The sequence below is a fragment of the Lipotes vexillifer genome, unplaced genomic scaffold, assembly GCF_000442215.2.
Source record: "Lipotes vexillifer unplaced genomic scaffold, Lipotes_vexillifer_v1.1 scaffold376, whole genome shotgun sequence".
Lineage (NCBI taxonomy): Eukaryota > Metazoa > Chordata > Mammalia > Artiodactyla > Lipotidae > Lipotes > Lipotes vexillifer.
The window spans coordinates 1,820,070-1,837,140 of record NW_006785037.1 but is presented as its reverse complement, the minus strand read 5'-3'; the positions used below and the strand labels follow the sequence as shown (position 1 = coordinate 1,837,140).

General features: G+C 36.3%; 1 protein-coding gene across 2 annotated transcripts in view; it reads right to left on the bottom strand.

Moving 5' to 3' along the window:
* Positions 1-17,071, bottom strand: part of VPS13B (vacuolar protein sorting 13 homolog B) — an 804,491-nt gene that overhangs the window by 296,779 nt on the left and 490,641 nt on the right. For both annotated transcript variants that reach the window (XM_007457167.1, XM_007457166.1), the window contains exons 32-33: positions 8,410-8,536; positions 5,304-5,447 (exon numbers count right to left, since the gene is read on the bottom strand). In XM_007457167.1, coding sequence (XP_007457229.1) covers positions 5,304-5,447; positions 8,410-8,536 — 271 coding nt within the window. The remainder of the gene's footprint in view (positions 1-5,303; positions 5,448-8,409; positions 8,537-17,071) is intronic.

The window sequence follows — 17,071 nt, the reverse complement described above, 5'->3', positions numbered from 1 at the left end:
AATGAAGACTTCATGAAAAATGGTTCCAAGGGTAAAAACAGAGTTGACATTATTTTATAAGTTTCAAAGTGTGAAAAATTAAATTGCCAGGCATTATGTAGAGTCACTGGTGAGGGTTTAGGGCGGGTTGGAGAGAATGAGAGAAGAGGTAGAGATTTAAAAAAAAAAACAAAAAAACTGAGCAAATAAAAAGAATGTGGCAATGATTAAGAAAAACAGAAGACTATAAAGAGAGGAAATATAATCACATCATATTACTTCACTAAGCAATGAACAATATTTACATAGTCTTTATAATGAAAACAATTCATACTGACTTTAAAAACATGATATAAGAATACTGGGAAAATGTAAGAGTGGAAGAGAAGTGTAAAAGAGACGGAATCTTCATCTACAGTAAACAGCAAGTGAATAGGTAATACTAAAATGAGTAAATCAAGAGATGGCAATCTATTCATTTTATTCAGAAAGATGGGATAAATACTAGAAGACAAGGCTTACAGAGTTAAAAATAGCTAAGCAGGATGAGGTGGGGATGTCAGTGTACTGACACTATTCTGATATATTTAGTTTAGCAACATTTGCTTGTTAAAATTCATGCACTACTTCGATAAAAGTAACATTGCATTATTTAAAAAATTAAGCATTTCAAGTAAACAGGCTAGTTTTACTATCTTATCTATACTGTTTATAATTTTATAGAGTGCAGATAGGTTACTCAGCTTTCATCTCAGTTTAAATCACTCTGATACAAATTATAATTACTCTATACAAATTACCTTTTTTTATGGTGTATATTTGTTTTGGGGGTGACTGCAACTGGAATAAAATGTTAAAAAAGTAGAATTTTTTGTTTTATTTTTTAACAACTCCTTATAATGTCCTGCATGCCAATAGCTTTAGAAATACTTAAAATGATGTTTAGTTTCTTTTTGATATCATATAAAAATGGTCTGCATTTTTAGCCCATAAACAGACTTGCACAAATTAAAATACTTTTAACTCTTCGTTTAGTCATATTCTCTTTAAAAAGTTTCCTGACATTTAGTGGTACATGTAACTGAACTATCTCCCTTGTTAATTCTTCTTGCATGAATGTTATGATTGTATTACTAACAACCACTTTTATATAATTGGGCCTTTATGGGACCTAGAGCACTTTATAAGAAGGTAAAGAATCTTCTAAAGAGTAAACCAATTTTGCCCTGCTAAACAATGGGAAAGAAACCAAGAATGAGTAGTATAGCTCTATTTTTGGAGAAAACTTAGAATTGTACATTTAGATTTGACTGTGAAGTTATCTAGGAGGTTAACTCCCACCTCATGTAAATGGCAGCAAACTAGAATGTAAGAAACCCAAATAACATTCCTCTTGTACTAGTACTATAGAGATAGATGTTATCATAAAGACATGAACTATAGAATAAAATATAGAAGGACATGTACTTTGTAATATGGAATTAATTTTGGCTTTTTGAATACTAAATGTTTTTTCTCATGTACTTTCTCAGCCTATCATAATATGTACAGAGACAAAAAAAAGGTTAATTTAAAATGAAGAAATTGAATATTCTAGGAACCAGCAATCATGGAAGTCATAACCCTTGAAGGAAACACTGAAAACCAAAGTGTACAAATACAGGCTGCTTGATCACTAAGCAATGAGTACATTTTTAGAGCAAAGATATTGGAAAAGTTTTAATCAACCTGGGAGGCAATTTGCTTAAACCATCAGCTGGTCATTTTATTGCCAGAAGTGCTTCTGTTTTAGCTATATACTTGGAAGTTTTATTATGTGTTAGTTGTCTATATAATTAAAATTAATATTAAATATTGGTTCCAGTAATAATCCTGAGATTGTTCCACTGTTTTCACTTCAATTTCCAAATATCTGTCCATCTTTCTTCCCCTTTGTTAACAGTGTAGATATGCTTCCTCTACTAAAAAAATCTCCTTTACATGTTCTTGAATAATTTTTAGAATTAATGTTTCAAAAGAAACCTTGTGAAAAACTGTTTGAAAATATTAACACCATCAAAAGTAAGCAGGAAAAAAGAAATAATTAGAGCAGAAATCAATGAAATTGAAAACAGAAAATCCAATAAAGCAAATAAGACCAAAAGTTGATTCCTTAAAAAGATCAATAATATTAATAAGCCTCTAGCCAGGGTAACAAAAACAAAAACAAAAACAATAAAACAAAAAACAAGCAAACAAACAAAAAGCCAAAAGAGAGGAATCAAATTACTAACATCAGAAATGAAAGAGGGGACATAACTACAGATTCTATGGAAATTAAAAGAATAATAAAGGAATACCACGACCAAGTTCACAAATTTGATAACCATTTCAGGAAAATGAACCAATTCCTTGAAAGACAGAATCTAACAAAACTCACATAAGAAGAAATAAGAGGATCTGAATAGGCCTACATATATTAAAGAAATTGAATCAACAATTAATAACCTTCCAAAACAGAAAGCATCAGGCCTAGATGGGTCACTGGTGAATTCTATCAAATATTTAAGGAAGAAATTATACCAATTCTTACAATATCTTTACATTCTTAGACTATCAGATATGAGTTGTGCTACTCATTTATGAATAGAAAAACATTCTTCTAGTTCACGGAAAGTCTTTTTTTTTAATATTGAAATTTCACAGACATACTCCACTGAGGCTGGGGATAGGACCAAATTGTCTTCAGAGAGTCTATACTTTTTTTTTCAGTTGTGGTAGAACACACATAAAATAAAATTTGCCATCTTAATCATTTTTCAGTGTATTGTCTCTACTGTATTTCAGTATATTGTCTGTACTTCTAATATCATCTCCAAGAAGGAATAAGGACCACAGACACATTTTTAAAACAACAAAAACAATCCTAGCTCATTTATGGAACTGTGAGGAATGACTTGACATTCAGGTAAGAGTTGTTAGAAATCTAACTCTGAGTGTGCCTTATTTACTCAAATCAGACCCTACTAAAAGGCATTAGAAGCATGTAGGTAAATAGCAATCAACTTGCTAAGTTCTATAAATTCCTAAAACACATCAGAAATCTGTGAGTCATACCAGTTAGAATGGCCATCATCAAAAAATCTACAAACAATAAATGCTGGAGAGGGTGTGGAGAAAAGGGAACCCTCTTGCACTGTTGATGGGAATGTAAATGATACAGTCACTATGGAGAACAGTATGGAAGTTCCTTAAAAAACTAAAAATAGAACTACCATACGACCCAGCAATCCCACTACTGGGCATACACCCTGAGAAAAACATAATTCAAAAAGCGTCATGTACCACAATGTTCATTGCAGCTCTATTTACAATAGCCGGGACATGGAAGCATTCTAAGTGTCCATCAACAGATGAATGGATAAAGAAGATGTGGCACATATATACAATGGAATATTACTCAGTCATAAAAAGAAAACGAAATTGAGTTATTTGTAGTGAGGCGGATGGACACAGAGTCTGTCATACAGAGTAAAGTAAGTCAGAAAGAGAAAAACAAATACCATATGCTAACACATATATATGGAATCTAAAAAAAAAAAGGAAAAAAAAAGGTTCTGAAGAACCTAGAGGTAGCACAGGAATAAAGACGCAGATGTAGAAAATGGACTTGAGGACATGGGGAGGGGGAAGGGTAAGCTGGACAAAGTGAGAGAGAGTGGCATGGACATATATACATTACCAAATGTAAAACAGATAGCTAGTGGGAAGCAGCCACATAGCACAGGGAGATCAGCTCGGTGCTTTGTGACCACCTAGAGGCGGGGGGAGGGAGGCGTGAGAGGGAGGAGATATGGGGATATATGTATATGTACAGCTGATTCACTTTGTTATAAAGCAGAAACTAACACACCATTGTAAAGCAATTATACTCCAATAAAGATGTAAAAAAAAAAAAAGAAATAAAAAAGAAATCCGTGAGTTAGATTTCACTGACATGATAGATTCATAAAATTGGCACAAATAATATAGGAATTTGTTTCCAACCCAACTTGCTTCAAGGACTTCACTGAAAATGCCATGGGGAAATATTTTTGCTCTGCTTATTTTCATATCATATATTTATATTCTTACGGATTGTCTAAAATACACTGGGGAAAAAGTCAATATTTTGAAGAGTATACAGCTTTACAGTCCTTTTAAAAAAGATACTGAGCAAACAAATCATGGGTGGTAAAAGATGATACAGTTAGAGAATTTTTCTTTATGAAAGTTAAAAGCTTTATCATTTTTAAATAATTAAAAAAATAAAGGTGATTCAGACTAATGTAACAATTATAGCACAGCAACCATGGCAGAATGAAAAAAGCACTGATTTGAAAGACTTAAATTAAAACCTCAGATCCACCATTTTTTAGTTATGTGTGTATATCTCAGACAGGTCACTTATTACCTCTGAGTCACAATATCCTAATCTGTAAAATGGTGATAATGTTCACATGTACCTCACAGCGTGGTTGTAATAACATGCTTGAAGATATATGAGTTAACTTACATAAAAGTACCTGGCATGCTTGCTTAGCATCAAGTGGCTCTCAGTGAACACCTCCTCCTTCCCTTCCTCCTTAATAGGACTTAGAACCTTCTGCATAACTCATGACAAAAATATAAGCAATGCCTTTTTCAAAGATAAACAGTTTCTTCACTAGAGATTTTATAAAAGATTTATTCTAAGTACAGATATGATTATAGAAGTACGGAAACAAAAAGGAAAGAAAAAATATTTTGAGAAGCATCTAACAAGCAGCTTTCTTTGTTTCATGCTGACATGCTTTGTGGTTACAATGTAGGCTTCCAATGAACACTGGATCAAAATTATAATTCTAGGCAGACATTCAAGTTTTTTGATTGTGTCCATTCTTCACTGAGCATGGGAAACGAATGCTTTAGAAGTTATTTATTGAAGATATTCCCACAGTACTCTCACAAAGTTCACTTCCAAAAGAGGCCCTGTCCCTGTAATGTATCTGAGTAAGTGAAAGCTACACCAGGTTTTGTGCAGTGCACTTTAATCATTGCAGCAGGGCAATAAAATTATGTTTTTAACAGAGGCTTTTCTGGGGCTGGGCCACAGCAATTTTGTGAAGGTGCATGATAAATTACAGGGAAAGAGACCAAACAAATTTCAAAAATAAAGAACACCAATCCAAAATGATTTATGCCCATATTCTGAATAAAATTAAATATAGAATAATTAGCAGAAAGCATTTAATTTTTGTTTTCCTATTATCAATGTAAACTTGGCACAAATGCAGTAAGCCTAATCAAAATCAGGTAATAGTTACCTCTGTGGCTTTGCTTGATGGTTCCACTCCAGTCATATTTGCTACTATTAACTGATGTAAGAGTTGAACTTGAGCCACACTTAGGAAGAAGTCCAGGTTTGTGGTTATATTCACTTCCAAGGAGTGGCCACACACTAAAATCTCCTGAAGGAAAAAAAGGTTGAATAGAGATAAAGAAACATGATAGCCATTAGATGATCATTTATCATTCTTACTTATTAGACCTTTAGATGTTGATGAATTCTCCTGGGACTTGAGTTCATATGTTAATGAGAATAGCAGAAATGGTGAGCATGGCCACTCAACAGTTTAATGGATTAATTTAATAAACATTTATGAGGGCCTGCTGTGCACCAGGCCCTGTGCTAGTTACAGGGAAACACACTAACAATAAGAATTTTTCACCATTTCATATACATTTGGCTTTTCATACATCAAACTACTATCATTGTTTCAATATGTAGGCAATGATGCAATTCTTTAGCATAATCTTGTTCACCCACTCAGACGGACCAATATTTAGTGAGCTTCTCCCAAGTACCATGTAGCATACTAGAGTGCTAGGAATAAAACAGAGAGTGAGGGCTTCCCTGGTGGCGTAGTGGTTGAGAGTCCGCCTGCCGATGCAGGGGACACGGGTTCGTGACCCGGTCCGGGAGGATCCCACATGCCTCAGCGGCTGGGCCCGTGAGCCATGGCCACTGAGCCTGCGTGTCTGCAGCCTGTGCTCTGCAATGGGAGAGGCCACAACAGTGAGAGGCCCGCGTACCGCAAAAAAAAAAAAAAAAAAAAAAGAGAGTGAGGCTGGCCTTGAACGGCAATCTGCTCTAGAGAAGGTTACAATCTAGGTGGGCAGACAGATGTAAATAGGCAACTATAGGCAGCAATTACAGTCACAAGTGGTAATGGTCTGAGTATTCTCCAAAGGATACACTCCAAATGATTTATAACAAAATGGAGTGCTGAAGTCAAAGGTAGCTAGACTAATTAATTTCACTTCTTTAAACTGCTAAAATCTTGGCAGCATTAGGTAGCTGTCCACTACTTAACTGGTGTTGTGCTGCATAACTGAGCCATTTGAACACTCATTGCTGGAAAACCATTCAGGGAAGGAAAACAGAAATGAAAAACAATCCAGAAGTTTCACTTAATAAGCAGAAGCCCTGCCTCTTGTCATGAAGTGCATGTGGACAATGTTCAAATGCTTGGAAATGTCCAACAAACCTTCTCCTTAATAGTGTCATCCAAGAGAATGGATTTAAGGAGACTTATGATGGGTCCAAATACAAACTACACAGCTTAGAGCAGCTTTTAATAAAGCCATAAAGAACAGCATGTCGGAAGTGATCCCCTTTTTCTGGTTAAATAAACTTTCCCCCAAAAAAGTTTCCAAAATTTACTCATTATAGTTAGAATTCTTATTTTATTCCTTAAGTAATAATGAAGGGAATATATTTGTGTATTTTCAACCAATTGTGTTACTTAGTAACTGAAAGATATAAGTAGACTTAATTTTTATACACCTTTTGTGGATATAAAGATATCCTGCCTAACCTAACTTTCACTATAGGGCAATTATAAACATCAAATAAGATAACACATACAAAATATTTTTTGTGTGTTTTATATAAATTTATTTATTTATTTTTATTTTTGGCTGTATTGGGTCTTCGTTGCTGCGCGTGGGCTTTCTCTAGTTGTAGTAAGCGGGGGCTGCTCTTCATTGTGGTGGCTTCTCTTGCTGTGGAGCACGGGCTCTAGATGCACGGGCTGCAGGAGTTGTGGCGTGCAGGCTCAGTAGATGTGGCACACAGGCTTAGTTGCTCTGCAGCATGTGGGATCTTCCCGGACCAGGGATCCCACTCGTGTCCCCTGCATTTTTTTTTTTTCTTCTAGTTAAACAATGATTTTATTGCTTGAGGACAACAGACAAATTTATGCAACCAGGGCAGAGGCTGTGGATGACTCGTATTTCCAGTTGGGGGGGAGGACTCGTTTGGTCTTGTAATATCGAGCCAACTGGTGAATACGGCTCTCAATCAGAATCAGGCAGAATTTGGCATCTTTATCCTTTCTGTTTCTCTCGAGATGCTTTCGAACAGCAACAGCTTTCTTAATTAAATGATAGAAATCCTCAGGAAGATCAGGAGCAAGTCCTTTGGACTTAAGAATTCTCAAGATTTTATTGCCTGTCACAAAACATACTTGTGCAACACCATGTTGAGTCTCTCAGGATTACACCTTAACCACTGCGCCACCAGCGAAGCCCCAAAATATTGTTTTTTAAAACCTCAAAGAATGATGTAAATGTTTATCACCTTAGATTAATAATATATTTAATCTGTGCCTAATTTTTCTGAACTTTTTATAACAACTGCCTATAACTCTGTGAATGATCAAAAAGTTTATAAAGTTTTTAGCATACCAAACTTTTATGAAGAATATTTTTAAAGTTATGATGGATCACATTATTATTAAATTTCTATTCTAGGCATGGAGGCAGTATACCACAGTGATTAGACTTCAAACCTGGATCCATTAGTAATTGGCTGGTAAGATTGGTCAAGTTACTTAATTTCTTTTGATCTCAGTTTCCTCATCTATAAAATATGTATACTAATAATATCTACCTCATATGGATTCTGTGAAGAGTAAATAAGGTAATTCATGTAGAACTCTCTTTGTAAGGTAATCCATGTGAGAACCCTAAGTGATCTGTCAATATTATTGTTGCTTTCATTAGAAAGAGGCTGTAGAGGTCAGGAGTGTATGGCCGGGAGCCAGACCAGTTAGGTTCACACCATGTTCTGCTTCTTACTATTTGTGAGTATTTAGACAAGTTAACTCTTTATGCTTCAGTTTCCTCATCTACAAAACGAGGACAGTAGGAGAAGTTAATAGGATTACTATAAGGATTAAATGAGTTATTACATGAAAAGCAATACCTAAATAGTACTATAAAGTGCTTAATAATTATTAGCTACAATAATAACATTAATAATAAGCTAATTTGATATCCTATGCATGGAAACTATGAAAACTCCTAACACACAAGAAAAGCTGCTCCATCATTTAGACTAAAATAAAACCTAAATTAATTTCTAACCTCAGTGTGTATATTTTCTGGAGAAATTACTTTGGTGAAAATGATGGCAGGTGCTCCAGTTATTCGGACAGAAAAATCTGTTAAAATGGGAGTCAAAATTGCTCTTCTTTCTTGATGCCGCCGTATGCTAAAAGATAAGGTAAAAATTATTAGCTTTTTCATTTTTAAGGATAATTTTCATTACATTTGTACAAGTCTCTGTACTACAAACATGCATGACAAAATTACATTATTATTTTGAGTGTGTCTATCTGTACATTTTATAATCATAATTTTGTAACTTCAATTCTTAACTTCAGATTCATATAAAAAAATCACTGAGAAATTCAGACATAATTAATCAATTTCATATTATTAGCATCCTAGGACATTTCAATAAATTACTTTTTCTATTTTAATTCCTTTTGTTTTTACAGTTTAGGATCTCTCTTGCTACCAAAAATAATCTTACTATTTTGTGATCATTTTTAATTTCCTAGTTTTAATATTTCTGACATTCTGCTTCACAACTACCATCTTTCCAATCTCATTAGGTTCACATGCATATCCTCTTAATCTTTGACTTTTTTTTTTTTAACTCTAAAAACTGAGTTCATAGACTATGACTGCCTTTATAGTTTGTGAAATGGCTTTTGTGACTTTGATACTGAATTCTTCTTCACAGCAACCCTGGATGTGAAGTAAGGAACATTATTGGCCCCACATTATCTATGAGGAAATGAAGTTCAGGGACTGGGCTAAGGCCACCCAGTTGGAACAAAGGTTCCACAACTGGGCCCGCAGGGCAAGTTGATAGCAGCATTTGACCTCTATTTTAATTCTTCTTTATACATTCTCACCTTTCAATCAGTTATTTAGCACACTATTCCTACTCTACGTTCAAAATTGCTAATTGCTAATAATTTCAAAGGAAGTATTGCGTTCATCGTAGAAGATAAAATTGGAAAATATTATTGAGAAACCAAAGCTTGTGCTAGTGCAGATCTTCAAGTCTACTACCCATATTCTTAGTTTTCATTTCATGAAATAATACAGTTCTATGTTTTATTAGCAAGCTGTACCTCAAAAGTTCCTTGGAACCATTAATTTAATATTCCTTATAAATATGTCCCTATTATTCTCTTTTATTATAAAATGACCAAGTTGAGATCAGAGAACTGGCATAAGTTATCTCATGAAAAAGCCCAGATAAAACTCAAGTCTGTCTACATCCTTTTCTACCAGAGTAGTCTAGAGAGTACTAGTATCTTTTGTTGAAACTGTGCAATGGGCAGAGCTTTCTATGGTGTCTGCCAAAAAAGCAAATTGGATCATCTGGTTCTGTGACACATAAGTATTGGATTTCAAGAAAGTCAATTTTAAAGAATTAAGAGATCTAGTGAATAGAGGGTAACAGGAAGAAGTATTAAAATCTGAATACAGAGGAAGGGCTGAGATCCTGAGAGACACCACAATTATAGCCTAATAGTTCGAATTCCATAAAATGACCAATGTGAGAAACATGTAACATCTGATGTGCTCTCATAGGGGAGTGCTAAAATATACGATGTATTAAAAATACCTTAAAATGGAAAACATGGCAGGGAACCAACTAAGAGCAAACCTTAGCTGAAGCACTGATGGGGGAAAAAAAGTACTTGTTTGTATCATAATTTTTTCCCACTACGTGAATTAAATCAGTAAGTAACACAACATATGGAAGACCTATGATGTTAGAAAATTTTTTCTTAAGTTTTTTAAGTCAACAGTCTTATAAAACTAGAACTTTAGTGGTATAGAGTGCTAAAATTTCTTTTGTATTATCTCTGGTAAGTATGTGAGTTAAGGATACATACTTTTTAAATCATAAAACTTTTTTATAGATTCAAGTATTTTCAAGGATGAATTCAAAAGAAAGTAAAAATAAACACTGAAGAAATAACTACAACAAGAATTAAATTCTGCTAATATTTTACTAGATAATAATCTAGTAAACTAACAAAAGAGGGAAGCAAAACTCAAAGTATTAACTGACTGTTAATGACTTCAGGGTCCTAGCCACTCTCAGTAAACCAAGGGAATAGATTTTTAATGGCCATATTGAGACAACAGGCTAATCCTTACATCCCTGACAGGCAAGGATTTTGAAACGAGCTGCCAACTTAGATCTGGGGCCATTAAAAGGTCAGAAAAACAACTTCCAATCAGAAATAGAAAAAGACAAGGAAGTTTGCCTGATTTGGCATGAGGGATTATTGAAAAAACAGAGATCTCCCTGCTTTTTCAACTTAAAAATTAAAATAAAAATGAGAAAATTAAAAATAATGGGAATACCCCATGTGTGTTTGGAAGCTGTAACTTATATTACTTGTGTTGGTCCAGGAATACCCATATTAAGTTATTCATATTAAAGTGGCATCAGACCTTTGATAACCCTAGGGCATCAGTCAGAAATAGATGTAAAACCTCTTTGGAAAAATATGCTTTCAAACCGACAAAAAGGATTCCCAGGAACAAAAACCACTGAAGATAAACTCCTAATCACAGATTTCATATGCACTCCAAAATTTTTTTTTTAGCAAGTGGAGAATTCAACACCATTATCAAATTCATTACCAAGAACTGCTGATAATGGAATTTCCACATATGGAAAATACAATAAATTTCTTTAAAATCATTAAAGACATATAGGATGGAATGAAAAACAGGAGGAAAAAACCAAAGTACTATCAAAAAAGGTAAAACGGATTTGAAAAACAACCAAATAGAGTATCCAGAAATAAAAAATGTAGTTACTAAAATTAAACATATAATAGATGGATAAACAGAATTTTAGATATAATTTAAGAAAAAATTAGTAAACTAGAAATACTACAGAGAAAGACAGACCAGAATATACTTAAGACTTGTGGTAATCAACTGAGATAATCCCTTAGAGTGGATATTCCTAAATGTAAAAAACAGTTAATATTCACACACATTTATTATAAACAATAAATATATATAACATTTTTTGGAAAATTATTGGTTATAATTTTATTAACTATGCCTATTTTTGAAGATTTCTCTTATTTTTAGATAGTCATAAGGATAAGTCATTTGATTTGTAAGGTAACTTTCAAAATCAAATATTTAGTTAAGAGCTGAAGATCATTTTAGTGTGTGTGTGTGTGTGTGTGTGTGTGTGTGCGTGTGTTTTCTTTTCCTTCCAAGAGGAACACTATCTGGTGACTTTCTAATGTAATTAAAATAAAATGTATGATATATGATTATGATGATTATATTCAACTTAAATATTTTATGAGATTTTGAGTACCTATTGTCTGCAGTAACTATGCTAAGATATAAAGAAGAGTAAGGCTGGACAAGACAGATCTTTAACCTCTATGTCACCTTTTCAAGTTGCCAAGGATACTTCAGCCAATATATAAGGTAGAAAATATTTGTTGGCTGTTGGGAAGTATAAACTAACTGCTCCTTCCTGCTGTACCAGGTCGCCTTTTCCCTTCACACTCAGTTCCCAGGTACTTTAAGCAGCAGGAGAAAACACATTCTCTCACGTAAACCCATGAAAAAGTTTAAGGGGATTATTATAAAATCATACAATTCAAGAAGGTTCAGATCACCCCAAGCATTAATCTATAAACTATGGGAATTAGACTAACTTCTGTTTTATAATTTTGCTTAGGCATTAGCTTGACATCCTTAGAAATAAAGACAAAAGTGATGGTTTTCAGATGGAAGAGTAAAAACAAAGAAAATGCTTTCCTTCCACATTCTTGTTTATGATTTCAGGTACAATTCTGGAAAAATCTCATGTTTGATGAATCACAAATCAAAATATGCAAGGGCTCCTATGAACATGTGGGTAATACTTTACTTCAAAGAGTAAAAATGGGAGGAAACCTTCAAGATGGTGGAGGAGTAAGTCGTGGATATCACCTTCCTCCCCACAAATACATCAGAAATACATCTACATGTGGAACAACTCCTACAGAACACCTACTGAATGCTGTCAGAAGACCTCAGACCTCCCAAAAGGCAAGAAACTCCCCACGTACCTGGGAAGGGCAAAAGAAAAAAGAAAAAACAGAGACAAAAGAATAGGGACAGGACCTGCACCAGTGGGAGGGAGCTGTGAAGGAGGAAAGGTTTCCACACACACAAGGAAGCTCCTTCACTGGCAGAGACGGGGGGGTTGAGGGGGAAGCAGCTTTGGAGCCACGGAGGAGAGCGTAGCAACGGGGGTGCGGAGGGCAAAGCGGAGAGATTCGCTCACAGAGGACCGGTGCTGACCAGCACTCACCCGTCCAAGATGCTTGTCTGCTCACCTGCCAGGGCGGGCGGGGGCTCGAAGCTGAGGCTTGGGCTTCGGAGGTCGGATCCCAGGGAGAGGACTGGGGTTGGCTGCCTAAACACAGTCTGAAGGGGGCCAGTGTGCCACAGCTAGCCGGGAGGGAGTCCGGGAGTTCCGGGAGTCCGGGAAAAAGGCCAGAACTGCCGAAGAGGCAAGAGACTTTTTCTTGCCTCTTTGTTTCCTGGTGCGCCAGGAGAGGGGATTAAGAGCGCAGCTTAAAGGAGCTCCAGAGACGCTCGCGAGCCGCGGCTATCAGTGCAGACCCCAGAGATGGGCATGAGACACTAAGGCTGCTGCTGCAGCCACCAAGAAGCCTGTGTGCGAGCAAAGGTCACTCTCCACACCTCCCCTCCCAGGAGCCTGTGCAGCCCGCCACGGCCAGGGTCCCGTGATCCAGGGACAACTTCCCCGGGAGAACGCATGGCGCGCCTACGGCTAGTGCAATGTCACGCTGGCCTCTGCCGCCACAGGCTCACCCCACATCCATACCCGTCCCTCCCCCCAGACTAAGTGAGCCAGAGCCCCCTAATCAGCTGCTCTTTTAACCTAGTCCTGTCTGAGCGAAGAACAGACGCCCTCAGGCAACCTACATGCAGAGGCGGGGCCAAATCCAAAGGTGAAACCCGGGAGCTGTGCAAACAAAGAAGAGAAAGGAAAATCTCTCCCAGCAGCCTCAGGAGCAGTGGATTAAAACTCCACAATAAACTTGATGTAACCTGCATCTGTGGAATACCTGAAGAGACAATGAATCACCCCAAATTGAGGCAGTGGACTTTGGGAGCAATGATATATATATATTTTTTTCCCTTTTTGTCTTTTTGTGAGTGTGTACGTGTATGCGTCTCTGTGTGATTTTGTCTGTATAGCTTTGATTTTACCATTTGTCCTAAGGTTCTGTCTGTCTGTTTTTTGTTTTTGTTTTTGTTTTTTTAGTATAGTTTTTAGCGGTTGGTATCACGGGTGGATTTGCTTTGGTTGCTCTCTTCTTTCTTTCTTTTTTTTTCTTAATACTTTTTAATCTTTTTTAATTTTTAATAACTTTATTTTATTTATTTATTTTTCTCTTTCTTTTTTGCAACCTTTTATTCTGAGCCATGAGGATGACAGGGTCTTGGTGCTCTGGCCGGGTGCCAGGCCTGTGCCTCTGAGGTGGCAGAGCCGAGTTCAGGACATTGGTACACCAAAGATGCCCAGCACCACGTAATATCAAACAGTGAAAATCTCCCAGAGATCTCCATCTCAACCCCAAGACCCAGCTCCACTCAATGACCAGCAAGCTCCAGTGCTGGACACCCTATGTCAATCAACTTGCAAGACAGGAACACAACCCCATGCATTAGCAGAGAGGCTGCCTAAAATAATAATAAGGCCACAGACACCCCAAAACACACCACCAGACATGGACCTGCCCAGGAAAAAGACAAGACCCAGCCTCATCCACCAGAACACAGGCACTAGTCCCCTCCACCAGGAAGCCTACACAACCCACTGAACCAAACTTAGCCACTGGGGACAGACACCAAAAGAAGCAGGAATTACAAACCTGCAGCCTGTGAAAAGGAGACCCCAAAGAGTAAGTTAAGCAAAATGACAACACACAGAAATACACAGCAGATGAAGGAGCAAGGTAAAAACCCACCAGACCAAACAAATGAAAGGAAATAGGCAGTCTACCTGAAAAAGAATTCAGAGTAATGATAGTAAAGATGATCCAAAATCTTGGAAATAGAATGGAGAAAATACAAGAAACGTTTAATAAGGACCTAGAGGAACAAAATAGCAAATGAACAATGATGAGCAACACAAGAAATGAAATTAAAAATTCTCTAGAAAGAATCAATAGCAGAATAACTGAGGCAGAAGAACGGAGAAGTGACATGGAAGACAAAATAGTGGAAATAAGTACTGCAGAGCAGCATAAAGGAAAAAGAATGAAAAGAACTGAGGACAGTCTCAGAGACCTCTGGGACAATATTAAACACACCAACATTCGAATTATAGGGGTCCCAGAAGAAGAAGAGAAAAAGAAAGGGACTGAGAAAATATCTGAAGAGATTATAGTTGAAAACTTCCCTAATATGGGAAAAGAAATAGTTAATCAAGTAAGCAAAGAGAGTCAATACAGGATAAATTGAAGGAGAAACACACCAAGACACATATTAATCAAACTATGAAAAATTAAATACAACGAAAAAATATTAAAAGCAGCAAGGGAAAAACAACAAATAACATGTACGGGACTCCCCATTGGGTAATAGCTGATCTTTCAGCAGAAACTCTGCAAGCCAGAAAGGAGTGGCAGGAAATATTTAAAGTGATGAAAGGGAAAAAAACTACAACCAAGATTACTCTACCCAGCAAGGACCTCATTCAGATTTGATGGAGAAATAAAACCTTTACAGACAAGCAAAAGCTAAGAGAATTCAGCACCACCAAACCAACTTTACAACAAATCCTAAAGGAACTTCTCTAGGCAGGAAACACAAGAGAAGGAAAAGACCTGGGCTAACCAACCCAAAACAATTAAGAAAATGGTAATAGAAACATATATGTAAATAATTACCTTAAATGTAAATGGATTAAATGCTCCAGCCAAAAGACGGAGACTGGCTGAATGGATACCAAAACAAGACTCGTATATATGCTGTCTACAAGAGACCTACTTCAGACCTAGGGACACAGACTGAAAGTAGAAGGGATGGAAAAAGATATTCCATGAAAATGGAAATCAAAAGAAAGCTGGAGTAGCAATTCTCATATCAGACAAAATAGACTATAAAAGAAAGACTGGTACAAGAGAAAAAGACGGACACTACATAAAGATCAAGGGATCAATCCAAGAAGAAAACATAACAATTGTAAATATTTATGGGCTTCCCTGGTGGTGCAGTGATTGAGAGTCCGCCGGCTGATGCAGGGGACACGGTTCGTGCCCCTGTCTGGGAAGATCCCATGTGCCATGGAGCGGCTGGGCCCGTGAGCCATGGCCGCTGAGCCTGCGCGTCTGGAGCCTGTGCTCCACAATGGGAGAGGCCACAACAGTGAGAGGTCCGCATACCGAAAAAAGAAAAAATTTTATGCACCCAACACAGGAGCACCTCAATACATAAGGCAAATGCTAACAGCCATAAAAGGGGAAAATGACAGTAACACAATCATAGTAGCGAAATTTAACACCCCACTTTCACCAATGGACAGATCATCCAAAATGAAAATAAATAAGGAAACACAAGCTTTAAATGATACATTAAACAAAATGGACTTAATTGATATCTATAAGACATTCCATTGAAAAACAACAGAATACACTGTTTTTCCCAAGTGTCATGGGACATTCTCCAGGATAGATCATATCATGGGTAACAAATCAAGCCTTGGTAAATTTAAGAAAACTGAAATCGTATCAAGTATCTTTTCCGACCACAAAGCTATGAGAGTAGATATCAATTACAGGAAAAAAATCTGTAAAAAATACAAACACCTATCCTTCTCAAACTCTCCCAAAATATAGCAGAGGAAAGAACACTCACAAACTCATTCTACGAAGCCACCACCACCCTGATACCAAAAGCAGACAACGATGTCACACACAAAATTAACCATAAACCAACATCACTGATGAACATAGATGCAAAAATCCTCAATAAAATATTAGCCAACAGAATCCAACAGCACATTAAAAGGATCATACACCATGATCAAGTGCGGTTTACCTCAGGAATGCAAAGATTCTTCAATATATGCAAATCAATCAATGTGATAAACCATATTAACAAATTGAAGGAGAAAAACTATATGATTATCTGAATAGATGCATAAAAAGCGTTTGATAAAATTCAAATCCCATTTATGATAAAAACTCTTCAAAAAGTAGGCATGGGCGGAACTTACCTCAACATAATAAAGGTCTTAAATAAACCCACAGCCAACATCGTTCTCAATGGTAATAAATTGAAACCATTTCCTCTAAGATCAGGAACAAGACAAGGTTGCACACTCTCACTACTATTATTCCATATACTTTTGGAAGTTTGAGGCACAGCAATCAGAGAAGAAAAAGAAATAAAAGGAACCAAATCGGAAAAGAAGAAGTAAAAATGTCACAGTTTGCAGACGACATGATACTATATATAGAGAATCCCAAAGATGCTAGCAGAAAACTAGTAGAGCTAATCAATGTATTTTGTAAAGTAGCTGGAAATAAAATTAATGCAAATAAATCTCTTGTATTCCTATACACTAATGAGGAAAAATCTGAAAGAGAAATTAATGAAACACTCCCACTTACCACTGCAACAAAAAGAATAAAATACCTAGGAATAAACC